Source organism: Acanthisitta chloris, unplaced genomic scaffold (genome assembly GCF_000695815.1).
Source record: "Acanthisitta chloris isolate BGI_N310 unplaced genomic scaffold, ASM69581v1 scaffold34989, whole genome shotgun sequence".
Lineage (NCBI taxonomy): Eukaryota > Metazoa > Chordata > Aves > Passeriformes > Acanthisittidae > Acanthisitta > Acanthisitta chloris.
The window spans coordinates 44,053-58,278 of record NW_008691494.1 but is presented as its reverse complement, the minus strand read 5'-3'; the positions used below and the strand labels follow the sequence as shown (position 1 = coordinate 58,278).

General features: G+C 39.9%; 1 protein-coding gene across 1 annotated transcript in view; it reads left to right on the top strand.

Annotated features, from left to right (window-relative positions):
• The window catches only part of SASH1 (SAM and SH3 domain containing 1), a gene marked incomplete at its 5' end in the record, with an annotated part of 17,272 nt that overhangs the window by 1,844 nt on the left and 1,202 nt on the right, over positions 1-14,226 (top strand). Inside the window, 6 exons of the mRNA XM_009082251.1 lie at positions 565-700; positions 1,582-1,751; positions 2,665-2,874; positions 3,568-3,718; positions 6,196-6,309; positions 12,549-13,693. Of these exons, the coding sequence (XP_009080499.1) occupies positions 565-700; positions 1,582-1,751; positions 2,665-2,874; positions 3,568-3,718; positions 6,196-6,309; positions 12,549-13,693 (1,926 nt within the window). The remainder of the gene's footprint in view (positions 1-564; positions 701-1,581; positions 1,752-2,664; positions 2,875-3,567; positions 3,719-6,195; positions 6,310-12,548; positions 13,694-14,226) is intronic.

The window sequence follows — 14,226 nt, the reverse complement described above, 5'->3', positions numbered from 1 at the left end:
TGGGGAGGAGAACAACTGGAGTAAAACCAGGACAACCTATTGCACATTTAGCAAAATCTTTTCATGTATTTTGTGTATGAATATTTGTACTATGCACAGGCTGCATTTTCTGGCTAATTTTTTTCTTCCAGATAAATGAGCAGCGATACCAACAATTCACTGCAAAAAAATATACATTGCTGCATGCCTCACTTGCATTGTCTGATTTGTGTTCATCTGTGTACAAAATCCTGATTCAGAAAGCTGAATTTGGCATTAGCTGTTTTAGAAGTACTGATGACAAAAATACAATGTGTCATGAAAACCTTTGAATTGGGGGTTTTGTGTAATGTTACTTTCTACTTACAATGCTAGCTTTTTTAGACTGGGTTGTTTTCTCCTGTCACCGCTATCATGCCTAATAAAGTGGGGTTTCTGCCCCAGCTGTGTACTGCTAAATAAGGAGATAGAAGGTTTCACCCTCTGTGGTAAAGAGCAGGAAAACAGAACCATTTTCCTTGGAAAAGAGCAAGTTGCTCCTGTCAGTGCCTATGTACCAAACTGAAATGGTTCAATCTCTTTCAGGAGTCCAGCCCTGGGGTCATGCCAGGTTCTCCACAGTCGCCACCACCAGACACTGACTCCCTGGACAAACCCAAGCTGAAAGCTGGTGGCTCAGTAGAGAGCCTGAGGAGTTCCTTAAGCGGTCAGAGCTCAATGAGTAAGTGCACTTGTAATCACATTGCTCCATTTTTGTGGCTTCAGGGAGCAGAGATCTCCACAGTAAGCAGAATCAGAGAAAGTCAAAGCAGAAACAATGGTTACAAAGCAGAGGCTGATGGGTTAGTTATTGAGGGTTTACAAAGGACTAAGCTCTTTGGTGCAGAGAAGATGGGGTTTTGTTTGCCTTGTGTTTATACAGATCCCTGAAAAAGTGAAATCCTACTTTCTGGCTGGGTCTGCTGGGTCCTGCTATTATAATGTCAATTATTGGAGTGAGAATTACAATCCTCAGCCAGTAGTAAACAGGCTCATCTTTACACTGGGTTTCACCTGGGCACTCCTGATGGGCTTCCCACTCTCCCTCCAGAGAAACTTTAAGATTCTCTCATTAACTAGTTACTGGAGGAGTACCATTTAAAACCTCTCTGGTTAAGATTGTCTCTAGACAAAACAGACCTTAAATGGAATACAGATGCCTTGAACTTGCTTCACTATTCACCAAATTTCTAGACCTGAGAGGGATTCTGAAACCCTCATGCAGGATTCAGAGCTTATTTTCCTCACACCACTATGCTTTTTTTGTGAGTAAAACTTCCCAGAAAGATGACATCTCCTCCTGTGTTGTACTATAGATGAGACACTAATTAAATATCTTATCAGTTAAATATTGGGGAGCTGAATTCAGGAAAACAGGAGTGCAGAGTAGATTAGCTAACTCTCCCATCACATGTATGTATAAGAAATAGCAGCATTTAAGGACTTTAAACTTCGATTTACCATGTTTTGTGGAAAGAAGACCCATTTTCTGTCTTGCCTCTGTATCTGAGTCTTTTTCACAAAGACCTTTTTTTGTGAACTGATACTATGTCCTTCACATAGGTGGTCAGACAGTGAGCACAACAGATTCCTCAACCAGCAACAGGGAGAGTGTGAAATCAGAAGATGGTGATGATGAAGAGCCTCCTTACAGAGGACCTTTCTGTGGAAGAGCCAGGGTTCACACTGATTTTACTCCAAGTCCTTATGATACAGATTCTCTGAAGCTCAAGGTACCAGCTACATCTGTTTTTAAGGGGTCAAACATTTATTTTGGCAAAATGCTAAATTAAGAGCTCTTTGCAAGAACTACAGAATTTTTAGTCTTTTGATGGATTGTGTTTTTTGAAGCCCTTTAACCTGTCTTACTCTGATACATTTAAGATTTGCTTGAATTATAGCAAAATGTTATAGAACATAATTAAGTACTAATGTTTCTCCATGTCCAGGGAAGAAATTTGTGTCTTTAGTTTCTGGAAAAATAAAAATGTGCCACAAATTCATTTGCATTTTACAAGAATTTTGTTTGAAAGATTAGAAAAATACTGTCTGCCACAATGAAATAATCCTCAATGGAAAATTTTTCAAAACCCTTGGAAGAAATGTGCATGCACCTGCACAGTGTCTCTTAAAGGCATTTCAGTTAATATAACTGGTTTGGGTTAATATTGAAATACTTTGCTGACTGGTCACGCTCCTTTAATTTTTCTGCATATCAGCTTTTGTTATTTTTAGTTGTGCTGTATTCGGTTCAAACTGACTCCTTACATTCATCACTTAAAATTCCAAGGGCAGTTAATTCCTATTAAAGCAGATGTATGTAAGGTAATCTTTTTAGGCATACAAAACCAGTTGTGCATCCATTTCTTTGTTAGGGTTAGGAGCACATTAGGAAAAGCAACATGGTTGCACAGTCACTTCAACATAAGCCTCCTTTGCTCAGGAGATCTGATGTGAGATTGTGCTCACATACACTGAGCACATTCTTGTTTACACCAGTGTTGGATGGTTGCATAGCTTGGAGATATTTATACAAAACAGCAGCGGTGCTCTACAAAGCTGTCATGGAAACCCAAGAGTGTGTGTTTGCTTAAGTATCAATCAGAAAACATGATTAAATGGCTTTCCTCCTGCTTTGGTCTGCAGAAAGGTGACATCATTGATATAATCAGCAAACCCCCCATGGGCACTTGGATGGGCCTGTTGAACAACAAAGTTGGTACTTTCAAGTTTATCTACGTGGACGTGTTAAATGAAGAGGAAGAGAAGCCGAAGCGGCCCACCAGGAGACGTCGGAAAAGCAGACCACCCCAGCCCAAGTCAGTTGAGGATCTCTTGGATCGCATCAATTTAAAGGTCCAAATTCTCTCACTCTCTGTTTACCCTTCACTTTTGCTTGTGGGAAGGGGGCCACACCTTTGGAGTCGTTAGTTTTGAAAGCTGCGCACCAGATTCATAATCCTAAGGATTGTGGTACCACTTAGCAGAATCAGGTCTTAGCTGCAGAGTGAAAATAGCTGAGGCCAGGCAGAACTGCCTGTCAGCTTTGATGAAATGCTGCAGGCTGCAAGTTGTGTGCACTCAGACACCGTAAATCGTTACATAGTGTGGCCACTAGCTAACACGCAAGCAAAAAGTGTAAAATAACAATAGTCACCCTGTCTTTAAAGAGGATGTTTTCTTCTGCATTTCTGTTCAGAATTGCTAGGGATAAATTGGTGTGGCTGTCACTCACCCTTTGTACTTCTCCCTTTGTACAGACCTGTGCCATATTGTGCATTCAGGTAGCATTGTACTCAGGCCATCTAATACAGTGCATTCCAAATACAAAAATATATGCAGTTCTGGCACAGCTACCTCCCTGAACTCTGAGCAGTGTTTATATGAGCTACAGTACTATATTTTGCTATTGTACACTGGTTAGCATTTGCTTAACTACTGCTTTTTTTGCTGGTTGCAAAAATCTCTTCAAGTATCTTTATTGACAAAGTAAGTTGAATAAGTATGTTGTCTTACAGCTCTTCTTTTTCTTTTTGCTTTTTTTTGCAGGAGCACATGCCTACTTTTCTATTCAATGGTTATGAAGATCTGGATACTTTTAAGCTTTTAGAAGAAGAAGATTTGGATGAACTGAACATCCGAGATCCTGAGCACAGAGCTGTTCTCCTCACAGCAGTGGAACTTCTACAGGAATATGATAGTATGTGGGATGTTTGAGGTTTTGTGTTCTACTAGAGCTCTGCCAAGAATCTTGCGAACTTCTTAAAGCAGAAAACTGGTTACAGGATTTTGATATCTTTTTTTTTTTCCCTAATATAGTTATTTCCAGGGTAATCCTGTGTAACAGCTCAGATTTTTGAGGAGTGACTTAAGACTTGCATTTGTTCTGCTGGAATTCTTCTGTTCATGTAAACCCTGCCACCCAACTTATTCAACTCACATCAAGTGTACAACACATAATGTGTTAGAACACCAATGTTCAGGAATAAATCCTGAGATAACTTACTCAAAATAAGAGACTGAGACATGGAGAATAGGAAAGAAGAAACTTGTAGACTAGAGGGAAGAGATTAAGATTGTCAAGGGTAAGAAAAAGATCAAATCCCAGAGGGTTGTGGAGAAGGGCAATGTCAATTAATTTTGCCTGCACATGCACATGATTCTTGGACTGTGAATTGCAGGATTGTACAGGTAGCTTCAGGTTGACAACACAATGATTTTTCAAAGGGAACAAATATATCAGTCAAGTGCAAAGAGCGAAGATGATGAGTGACCCACCTATCTAATACGCAGCAGTGCAGTTTTGCCCACAGTACATGTGGTCTCAGGCAAGTGGTTGCAAAGATGAGGGAAAGCAGAGTAAGCCATGGCAGTCGAATTTGATGGTGTCTTTGCCTCACAGGAGTAAGCAGGGCCTAGTTCCAGCAACCTGAGACAGTAGTGAATCTCCAAGTGTCAGGAGAACTTTAGTATCCACCAAAGAGAATCAGTGAAATGGATTGTGTGAGGGCTTTCTCAGCTGCTTCTGTGCAAATTCCTGTTTTAGCTTAAACTGCCATAGCAGCAGTTTAAACAGCTGCTTATTAAGTGGGCAGTGCTTAATTCAATTATGGTGATATGTGTGGTTTGTATCTCTAGACAGTGCTGTGTGGCCTGAGTTTTCACTGACATGTAGCTTTCTTATTCATCTCCCAGAGAGGCATCCACTCTTTCTTTGCCCTTCTCTACCCCCCACTAAAGCTGCAGTTGTGGAACTAGATTCTTTCCACTTATATCACAGCAGCTTTTTGTCACCTCATATGAGCTTCTCTTCATTATTTGCAGACCTATTTAGAATGTTCACTTCCCTGAAATAATATTTTTTCAGGGCCCTTCAATTTTGGTTTGAAAACTTGAAGATGCAGTGGTTGGAAAGTACAAATTCCAGCTCTGAGTCAGGGTGATGAGCAGAAAGAGAAGTGGGGACCAGACAGCTGAAACCTGGGAGGGGCAACAGCACATAGTTCCACCCCATAATTGCTTTTCATGTGCTGAGAGTCGGTATTGGAATAGGCATTTCTGACATTTTATTGCAGGAGGAAAAAAACACAGCATAAACTGTATCCTTGCATCATGAGGTTGGTTTTCTGTATCTTCAGCTCCAGATTTAGTTTCTTTACAGAATATGTTTTTTGGCCAAACATTCTGGGTAAATTCCTGGAATCCAGCCTATGGCAGCCTGGGTGGACCACACTTGACTCTTGGCTCTTCGCACAGACCAAGGAAGGAAGGAATTGGTACCACTAGTGTTTTCCATGTCCCTTCACCCTTTGTTAGGGGACAGTATCTAATGTGCCAGACCCAATCCTGATCCTTCCTCTGGGTCCTCTGGAGTGTAGATCAGGGTTAGGATTTTATTCTTTCTTACTTGACTTGATTCTTTTCAGTCCTCTTTCCTTCCCCTTTAGGTGTTGGTGGGGGTTTTTTAAGTCTCAGAAAGATCTTTGACACCATCATGTTAAATACATTCCCATGATTGCTTAATCCTTTACCAAATAGGATTAGTGTTTCCAACATTTCATTTGTAATGGCTTTTCCTAATGCTCACTCTTTGTGGGCATATAACAGTGGTCTCTTATAATTGATACAACAGAGAAGATCATGGAATCATTGAGGTTGGTAAAGACCTTTAGGATGATCTAGTCCAACCACTTACCCAGCACTACCAAGTCCACCACTAAACCATGTCCTGGAGTGCCACATCTACATGTCTTTTAAAATACCTCTATGTATAGTGAGTCAACCACTGCCCTGGGCAGCCTGTTCTAGTTCCTGACCAACCTTTCAGTGAAGGAATTTTTCTTAATTCCCAAACTAAACCTATCCTGGCACAACTTGAGGTCATTTCCTTTTGTCACATCACTAGTTACTTGGGAGAAGAGATCAACCCCCACCTGTCTACAACCTCCTTTCACATAGTTATAGAGGGCAGTTAGGTCTCCCCTGAGCCTCCTTTTCTCTAGGCTAAACAAACCCAGCTCCCTCAGCTGCTCCTCATAAGACTTGTGCTCTGGACCCTTCACCAGCTTTGATGCCCTTCTCTGGAAACACAGGATAATGGTGTTGGAAATGAAAGGTTGAGAAGTTCAGCTGCATTTTCTGTTTGCCTGTTTTTCACTGTATTTTCATATCTTCTAGGTAACAGCGACCAGTCAGGATCTCAGGAGAAACTTCTTATTGAAGGCCAAGGCCTAACCGGATGCTCTCCTCGGGATTCTGGCTGCTACGAAAGCAGTGAAAACCTGGAGAATGGTAATGGTGACAGTGATGAGCCTTATAATTCCTGCAGTCTTTTTTTCTTCAGTAGAGAACTTCATGTACTTCTGCTTCTGTTCCTAGCTAACATAAGCTACTTCATACTTGACTTTCTCCTTTGCTCTGACTGCCTCTTTGCCTCTTGGCTTGAGCCATTGGTTTTCATTGCTACTGTTTCTAATTTTTTCATTTGCATTGGTAGGAAAGAGGTCATATTTCACAACTAACCTTTTGTCTGTGATCCTAAGGCAACAGGCACTCTCAACTGCCATTTCTGTCTTCTCCATTCCCAACCATATTCTCATGCAACCATGCCTCATGAGGTATGCAGTACTTGCACACCAACAGTCCATGTCTAAAGGATTGGCAATGGAAAAGTCTCTGAACTCTACTGGGATTTTAATTATTTCTTCTGAACCCATTAAAAAACTGTAAAGTAAAAACATTCTCTGTTTTAGGCCATATTTTTGTGTTTGCTTAGGTTGCATGTTGCATTCTCCTCTGATCAGAACCCAGCTGCAGAGATTTAGGACTTTTTAGTGCATGAACACTGGAAAGTTAAATTAATAGAGAAGTTGTCAAGGAAATAAACTACAAAAAAAATGCTAGTGATATCAGTTCCCATTGCCTTATCCTGCATCAGTGAAAGAGGATGCACTGAAAAACTACCAAGGTGGATGATAATAGAGATAGCTGTCTCTGTTCTGGAGAAATCAGGTTATTGTGCTGACTGAGTATGCTTTACTTGAGGAATGGTGTGAATTTGTCATTAGGGCTGAAATATTAAAAGAGATTAAATAGGTTTGACTTTGGCATTATCAGTCCAAGCACTTGAGCCACGGTTTGACCTCAGACTGCCTGGTTTCATCACTAACATCCAGCATAAACAGGAAACCAAGAACAGAATAAATAGATACTGTATGCCCCTTTTAGTGGCCATTTTTCCAATTTAAAATATGAGCTAAAGATCGCTCTCTTAATATGTGCATTTTCTGTCAGTCTGCCACTCAAAAATAACCATTTATTGAAGAAAATTGCAGTTTGCTTTGAAGCTGAATGCCTGAAATCGACAGTGTACTAAATTCCTGAAAGCAGGGAAGGTTTTTTTCTTGAATATGGATCCACATCCAGTAGGCATGCTGGAATAGAATCATAGCTAAATATATGGCATATGTGACAATTTTCTTTCCTTTTTATCTCTAAGTGCCATCATAATGATAGCTGTAACACTGAAGTTAAAGTGCTTCCTGCACATTTTCCTTATTTTAACAATATAATAAAACCTTTAGAAAGCAATTGGCATTGTCTGTCTGCTTAGATACTTATATTTAAACTGATATTTCTCTCTGAGTTTTCTAGAACATGAAATGCCATGGATGATTTTATAGTGCTTTTTATGCATGGCTTGCTGCATTTCTGCATCATTTTTGCTCACAAATGCATTTAATGCTTGTTTTGAAAACCATTCTGAAAAGAATATTTGATTTGGGATTCATTCAGAGATTTTGTCAAGGCTGGTTAATCTGAAATGTGCTCCAACGTCTTTGCAAAGTTCATGGACCATAGTTGTTTATATGCATATTGTTTTCAAAATACATTGGGTTCTCATCTGTTAATATAAGGATAACCATTTGTCTGGTATAAACATAATGTACAGATCAGCAATAACAAACTGCACTTCATAAAGGGGAAATGAATTCTGGGAAGAAACCAGTCTTCAGATTTTGTGAGGAATGATTATACATAACATTTTGATGACTAGTATAGTGTCCTTTTGTGGACCTTTTGGTCCATCAGTTCACTATTTCAGAGCTGCTCTTATGTTTTGTCTAGAAAATGGTTTGCTATGTACTACAGCAGTGGTACAGATATAGCTTTTATAGGTACTCCTCTGGGTCCTGCTGCAGAAATGTTTGAGTATTCGCTTAGGTATCCACAGTGTCCTTACAGCAGCTTTGTGGTTTTTTTCAATTCACAGAGAGCAAGCAGCATACAGTTTGTGACCTATCAGTGTTAGACAGGAAGAACCTTAGAGCAGAAAGCAACCATCCATGATCAGATGATAGTTCATATAGAAACAGGGCAGGGAGAGCAAGCTGTCCTTTAGACTTCTGACAATGGTGCAGTTACTGGGCTTGTTTTGTGTGCAGGTGACAACAGCCTGACGTGCATTTGGAAACCATATCGGAAATCTGTTTCTCAAAGGACTGGCCAAAAGCAGATAGCTACAGACAGTATAGGAACAGAACAAACATATCTGATGGTTCCCAGGACACTCTTGGGGAATGAATCATTTAAGGACTTCAAAAATGGGGTACTGTTTCCTGGCATTCGTCCATTTTCCTGAAGCTTTTTGTGAACATCCCTGGTCTTCCTTAGAACCTCCATACCTAACAGTGTCTGTGTGTAGAAATCTGTCATATTCCTATCCAAGTCATCTCTTTCCTAGTCTGGGAAGGCCTATTAATTATTGCCTGCAGGTCATTCATGTCCTGGGTCATGCCTGACTTCTTTCAGCCTTTACTTGTGCTGTACAGCTTTTGTAAGGAGACATGTAGAGAACAGAATTGCACATGCAATGCACAGAGCTGAATAAGCAGACAAACCATGGCGTTACTGAGTGGGATAAGGGTATTCTCTAATTTGTTCATAAACTGAAGCCCAGATTTCCTTAGTGCCAGGCAGGCATCCCAAGCACTTAAGCATTCAGTCCTAATTAGTCAGAAAAGGAAGCAATGGAACAGGTGGCCACATTGCCTAATGTAATGTGCATTTCTGCTAGTTTGTAATCAATAGAAAAAGCAATGAGGCTAGTACTGCCTGTGGTGCCATCATCTTAGTTGTGTCAACAGAGCTGTTTGAAATGCACCCAAAATATAGCCACAGAAAGCAGTGCCAAAATGTAGTTAATAAAATCTGGGATTTGGACAAGCAGCTGAATGCATACTGTGTCTGGTTTTACATACTAAATTTCTGAGGTTTATCTTTCATATGGAAAAAAAGTACAAAGAGAAACACTGAAAATTTGGTGCTGTAGCTATGGTACCTCTAAAAATACTTCCCAAGTTAGTCTCCTTTCTTCCAAGTCCATGATGATGGGGAATTTCAAAGTTGTTTCTCTGTATTCTAATAACAAGATGTATCGTGAGAGGTGGACACGGCTTTGTCTAGCAGAAACTGCACCAGAGCATTAAAGAGCTGAAGTACTGCCTGTAGCTTGAACTGAACCTGGAAAAAATATAAAACTTTTCATTCATTTTGTGCAAGGACCACTTTTGTAATCTTTACCCAGACATCTGTGTCCTGCACACATTTAAATCAGAGATGCTGCTGTGGTTGACAAGCACTGTGAAAAGCATCAGGCTGCTAAACTGTACCAAGGATTTATAAGACTGAGTTATTACCAAAAATTCTAACATAAAAAAATGTATTTTAAGCCTTACTAGCTATACACTGTAACCCTTGTAGGTTGTTTTCTGTTTGTCTTTTTTTTCCTAAAGCAGGGAATGTTACATTTGTAAGCATTATTTGTATAATTCTCTACTTTATGAAAACAACTTCGAAACATATTTGAAAGTCTGTTTTCAGGAAATATTGCCTTCCTTTCTTAATGTCTCAAAAGCTTAATGAAGTTATATTTGTCAGGAGGAGGGAAGAAAAAGGTGGATGAAAAGAAATCACAGCTGACCTGATATTGGTCTTGGCTTAAATCTATATGAAAGAAATTACATTCTCAACCAGTGTCCTTTGTACAAAGCAACAGCATTGAACCCAGCACTAGTTCTTAAACTGGTTTGAAGCAGAGAGCATAAAGATTGCATGTTTGGTTATATATGTTACAGACAAAATGTTTTGAACTTCCTCCCATTCTCACCATGTTTGTCTTTTTATGCATAACAGGGCTGGAATGGACTAAAGATTTGATTTTACTTTCACAATATTTTACTTTTCTCATTTATCTTGTTTTTTAATTCTTCCTTCTGTTGTTCCCCATTTCTTCTTTTTCTGGTCTGGTGCTTTGCACAGACATACCCTGTTTTTAAAGAAATGAAATGCTGCTTACTAGATACCCTTATGGCTTCAGTAAGAGCTTATATTGCACTGTAGTAGCATTTCTCACAGCTTTTCTTTCAGTGCTGAGGTTCCAGAGTGGGTTTGCCTAAAACTGGTGTGACCCTGATCAGTATTTTAGATTGAAAGGAAGGTACATGGATTTTGTTATGTGAGCTGTGACAGCAAGCCCCAGACAATAGGGTGAATTACTGCACAAGTCAGACATGTACCAGCAAATATGAATAATAGAAAGAGAACACTCCTTTCTATGCTCATTACATATTGACGTTAGTGCCTGAAGGCGCTAAAAGATGAATGTCACAGTTCTTAAACATGTCTTTTTAATGTGGTTGCAAGTTATTTTCAGAAGGTGGTGGCCTAGCTCCATGGAAAGGTGCAGACAGAGAGGTCTTTCTGCTGCTTCTCTGAGCTACCTGAACTCAAGGTAGTAGCAAGGGAGCCAACTTCAACGTGGGATGTGTCTCTATTAGCATTTTGGGGAAATGGCAATATTTAGCTTGGGTTGAACTATGAACAATACTGTTTCTGAGAAAGGAGTTCCTGTGTGCTCACATTCATCCTTCCAGGCACACAATAACCTTGCTGGCATACCAGTAAATGCAACCAACATTTCTTGAGGGCAGTGTTTTTCTTATTTCTTAAACGTTTCCTCCATTTTCTTTGCTAGTTTTCTGGATACTGTGTATTTTTAAGCTCCTTGAGCAGATCAAGAGGCAAGAGAAGGCAACCTATTTCTTTTTTAGCTTGAACAGGTTCTTTCATTCATATTCAAAGCAAGCAGTGTATATTATTCAAAAGCAAAGCGCTGAACTTCTTTCAGGATAAAGCTTTGATGGCAAGCTGTATGAGAAGAAAGCATCTGTTGCTTATAAGTACACCAGATTACTTCCAATGTAGTTAGCCAAGCAACTCAGATCTCTAAAAGTCTCATGTCCTTTAATTGGCAGCTGTTATTGCAGACTTTTGATATAATTGAGACAAATCTTTTGGCTTGAGGTTTTGGGGGTGTTTTTCCATTGGAAAAAGAAATTTCAAGCTCTATCTCCCCGTCTATCCTGATTTTACAAGGCTTACTGTACATGTGGGAAAATGTTCCTTTGTCAACCTGAAAAGTGTAACTATTCAGGTTGTGCTGTCATTCTAAGAAGTCGTTTGCTCTGAGGCGAATTTACTTCTGTCTTGTTAAAAAGAAAACTTTTTTAAAAGTCTATATAGTATTTGAGAAATGGCCTTATATTTCAAGTAATGAACTCTAATTGGCTCAGTCCCTTTGATCAGAATTTTGCTGTCAAGTAGAGTTGATGGACTTCGCTGTTTAAAATCGGTGGTGCATGTCTCATAAAAATATAAAATAAAGCTTTCAAAGAACTTGTGGTTGATATTATTCCCTTGTCTTAAGTGTTTATAATAAAACAGGACATCTCTAAGACCTTCCACATTGATTACACTCTATGACATGAGACTAACACTAAGATTAGTCACACTTGAAGCTCCGTTTTGAAAAACACTTCTTCATCTCATAAGATCTTTTCCTATAAAACTGCTGTCCCTATAATTATCTTTACAAAGCAGCTGGTGCATAACTAGTCTTCCAGCACTTTCTTGCTCTCTGGTTTGCCATTTGCAAATAGTTTGCTGCACATTTAAAAGATGAAATAACACTAATGGCACACTTGAAAAATTAACAAACAGGGTAATTTAAAAAAAATCCTGTGCAATCTAGCAAACTTCATTAGAAGATGAACATTATTATTAATATACTAAACAAATTAGAAAAGGAAAAAAAAAATTGTAGGTCTTTTGAGGTTTTTTCATGGGGGATGTCAAACCAGTTCATGCAATGTGTATAGTGTATCAGTTCTAACTATAAGATATTTTTGCGCCAAAAAAGGTTTGTATGAGCTAAACCTCAAATCTCTGTAAATTGGAGAGTAGAGAGTATATTAAGTATTTTGGATACATTTTACTTACATGGTCACTTTTACTAGTTTTTCAATAATGTAGCTGAAGTTCACGAATTTATATGCTTAAAAAGGCACTGAGTTCTTGCACATTTAGAGTTAACAAAAAAAGAGTAAATCATTTAATTTCAAAAGCATTTAGAAAGTGATCCATTATATATGCTGCAGATCTTTCTTTATAGTGGATTTATTTGTTTCCAGGTAAAACTCGAAGAACCTGTCTTCTGCCCTCCAAATCAGCAAGTGAGCATAGCTTCAAGGACTTCAGCAGAAACCAGCTATCAAATTATCCCACGCTTCCCCTGACCAAGTCAATAGAAACTCTACAGCAGGGGAAGAAAGAAGGCCAGTTGAGTTGTGCACACCGTGCTCTGAAGAGCTCTGTCAATCCTCCAGCTGTTCCGGGTCTGAAGAAGAACCGCAGAAGTTTGCCAGTTGCTGTCTGTCGGAGCTATGAAACTCTGGATGGCCCCCAGGGTATAGATACATGGCCAAGATCTCACTCTCTGGATGATCTCCAGGGAGAATCCAATACTAACCTACAGGACAATAGCAAAGAAGTAGGTTCTTTTCCTCAGGATTCACTGGATATAGCAAAAAAGGCAACTGGCTCTGCCCTGCCACCTCAGTCTCACAGAGGCAGCTGTGTGGTAGATCAGTGCATTACTAAGAAGGGTAAAGGAGCTGCTAGTTCTCAGAAGGGAACAGCTGAGGACTTGGACTGCTCTGTAGTGGAGTCTGCAGGTGGAAAGCCTGCTCCATTCCCTCTGAAAAACTGTGAAGCTCAGTCTGCCTTAGTGATGCATCACGCAACAAGGACGCCTCTGGAAATTCAAAGTAAAGGCTTTCATGACCTTGCACGGGCTGATTATGCTCCAGTCCTCAAGGGAGGTCTAGAAGCTGAGCAAAAAGGCACAAATGAGGCAAGAATGCAACCAAAAAATCCTTCTCAGCCGCCACCCGTCCCTGCCAAAAAATGCCGAGAACGCCTTTCTAATGGATTATATCATCCTCCCACGACCACAAGTGGGAGCCATTCAAGTCTAGAAGCACCATGTTTGCCAGCAAAAAAGGCCAGCTCATCCACTCCCATTGATTGTCACGGAGTACCTGTCCATAGGACATCTGAACAGGAGCCCAGTACCCCTCCTAGCCCACTGCCACCCTGGCTGTCGGAGCTCCCAGAGACTGCTAGTGTTCAGCAGCATGTGATAAAGCTAGGTCCTGCTTCAGTGAGGAAAGTCTCTTGTAGCAGGGGAATGGATCTGGAAATGGTAATAGAAAACAAGTTGCAGTCAGAAGACATTGATCTTACTGAAGAACCATACTCGGACAAGGTAAGTGTAGTACATTGCTTCAGTGGTTTTATTCTGACAGCATTCCAAGGAATAGTTTTTCATTTATTGTTCCTGTCATTCTTTTGTGAGTAACCAGCTTAGATAAGCGAACACTCACTGGGACATTAGACATTCTATAACTCTGTCTTTACTACCAGACTTTATGCCTGAAGTAAGTCTTGTGTTGTGGGGATCTGAGCAGTCCCAGATTTGTTCTGAACCAGTCCACTGTTGCCATGGTGGCACTGGGCATGGAAGTGTCTCTTTCTCTGCTAATGTGGGGAAGTAGAACTGAAAAAGGAAGTAATTATTAATGTTTCCAAAGAACTCTTGAGTTGATATTGTCAATTAAGACATCTTTTTGGGAGGAAGGAAGGAGTCCTAAGGTCCGGACCCTCCCTTAGGGATTGCTTTTTCAGTTTTCATAGAACCTCAAGGAAAGCTCCTTCTTGCTTTCATCCTGCACTTTGCTTTTACTGCATTGATTGGTCTCTATTGTTACACTTCTTTAATCTATCCTTTCTCCTTTATGTCTGTCTGGA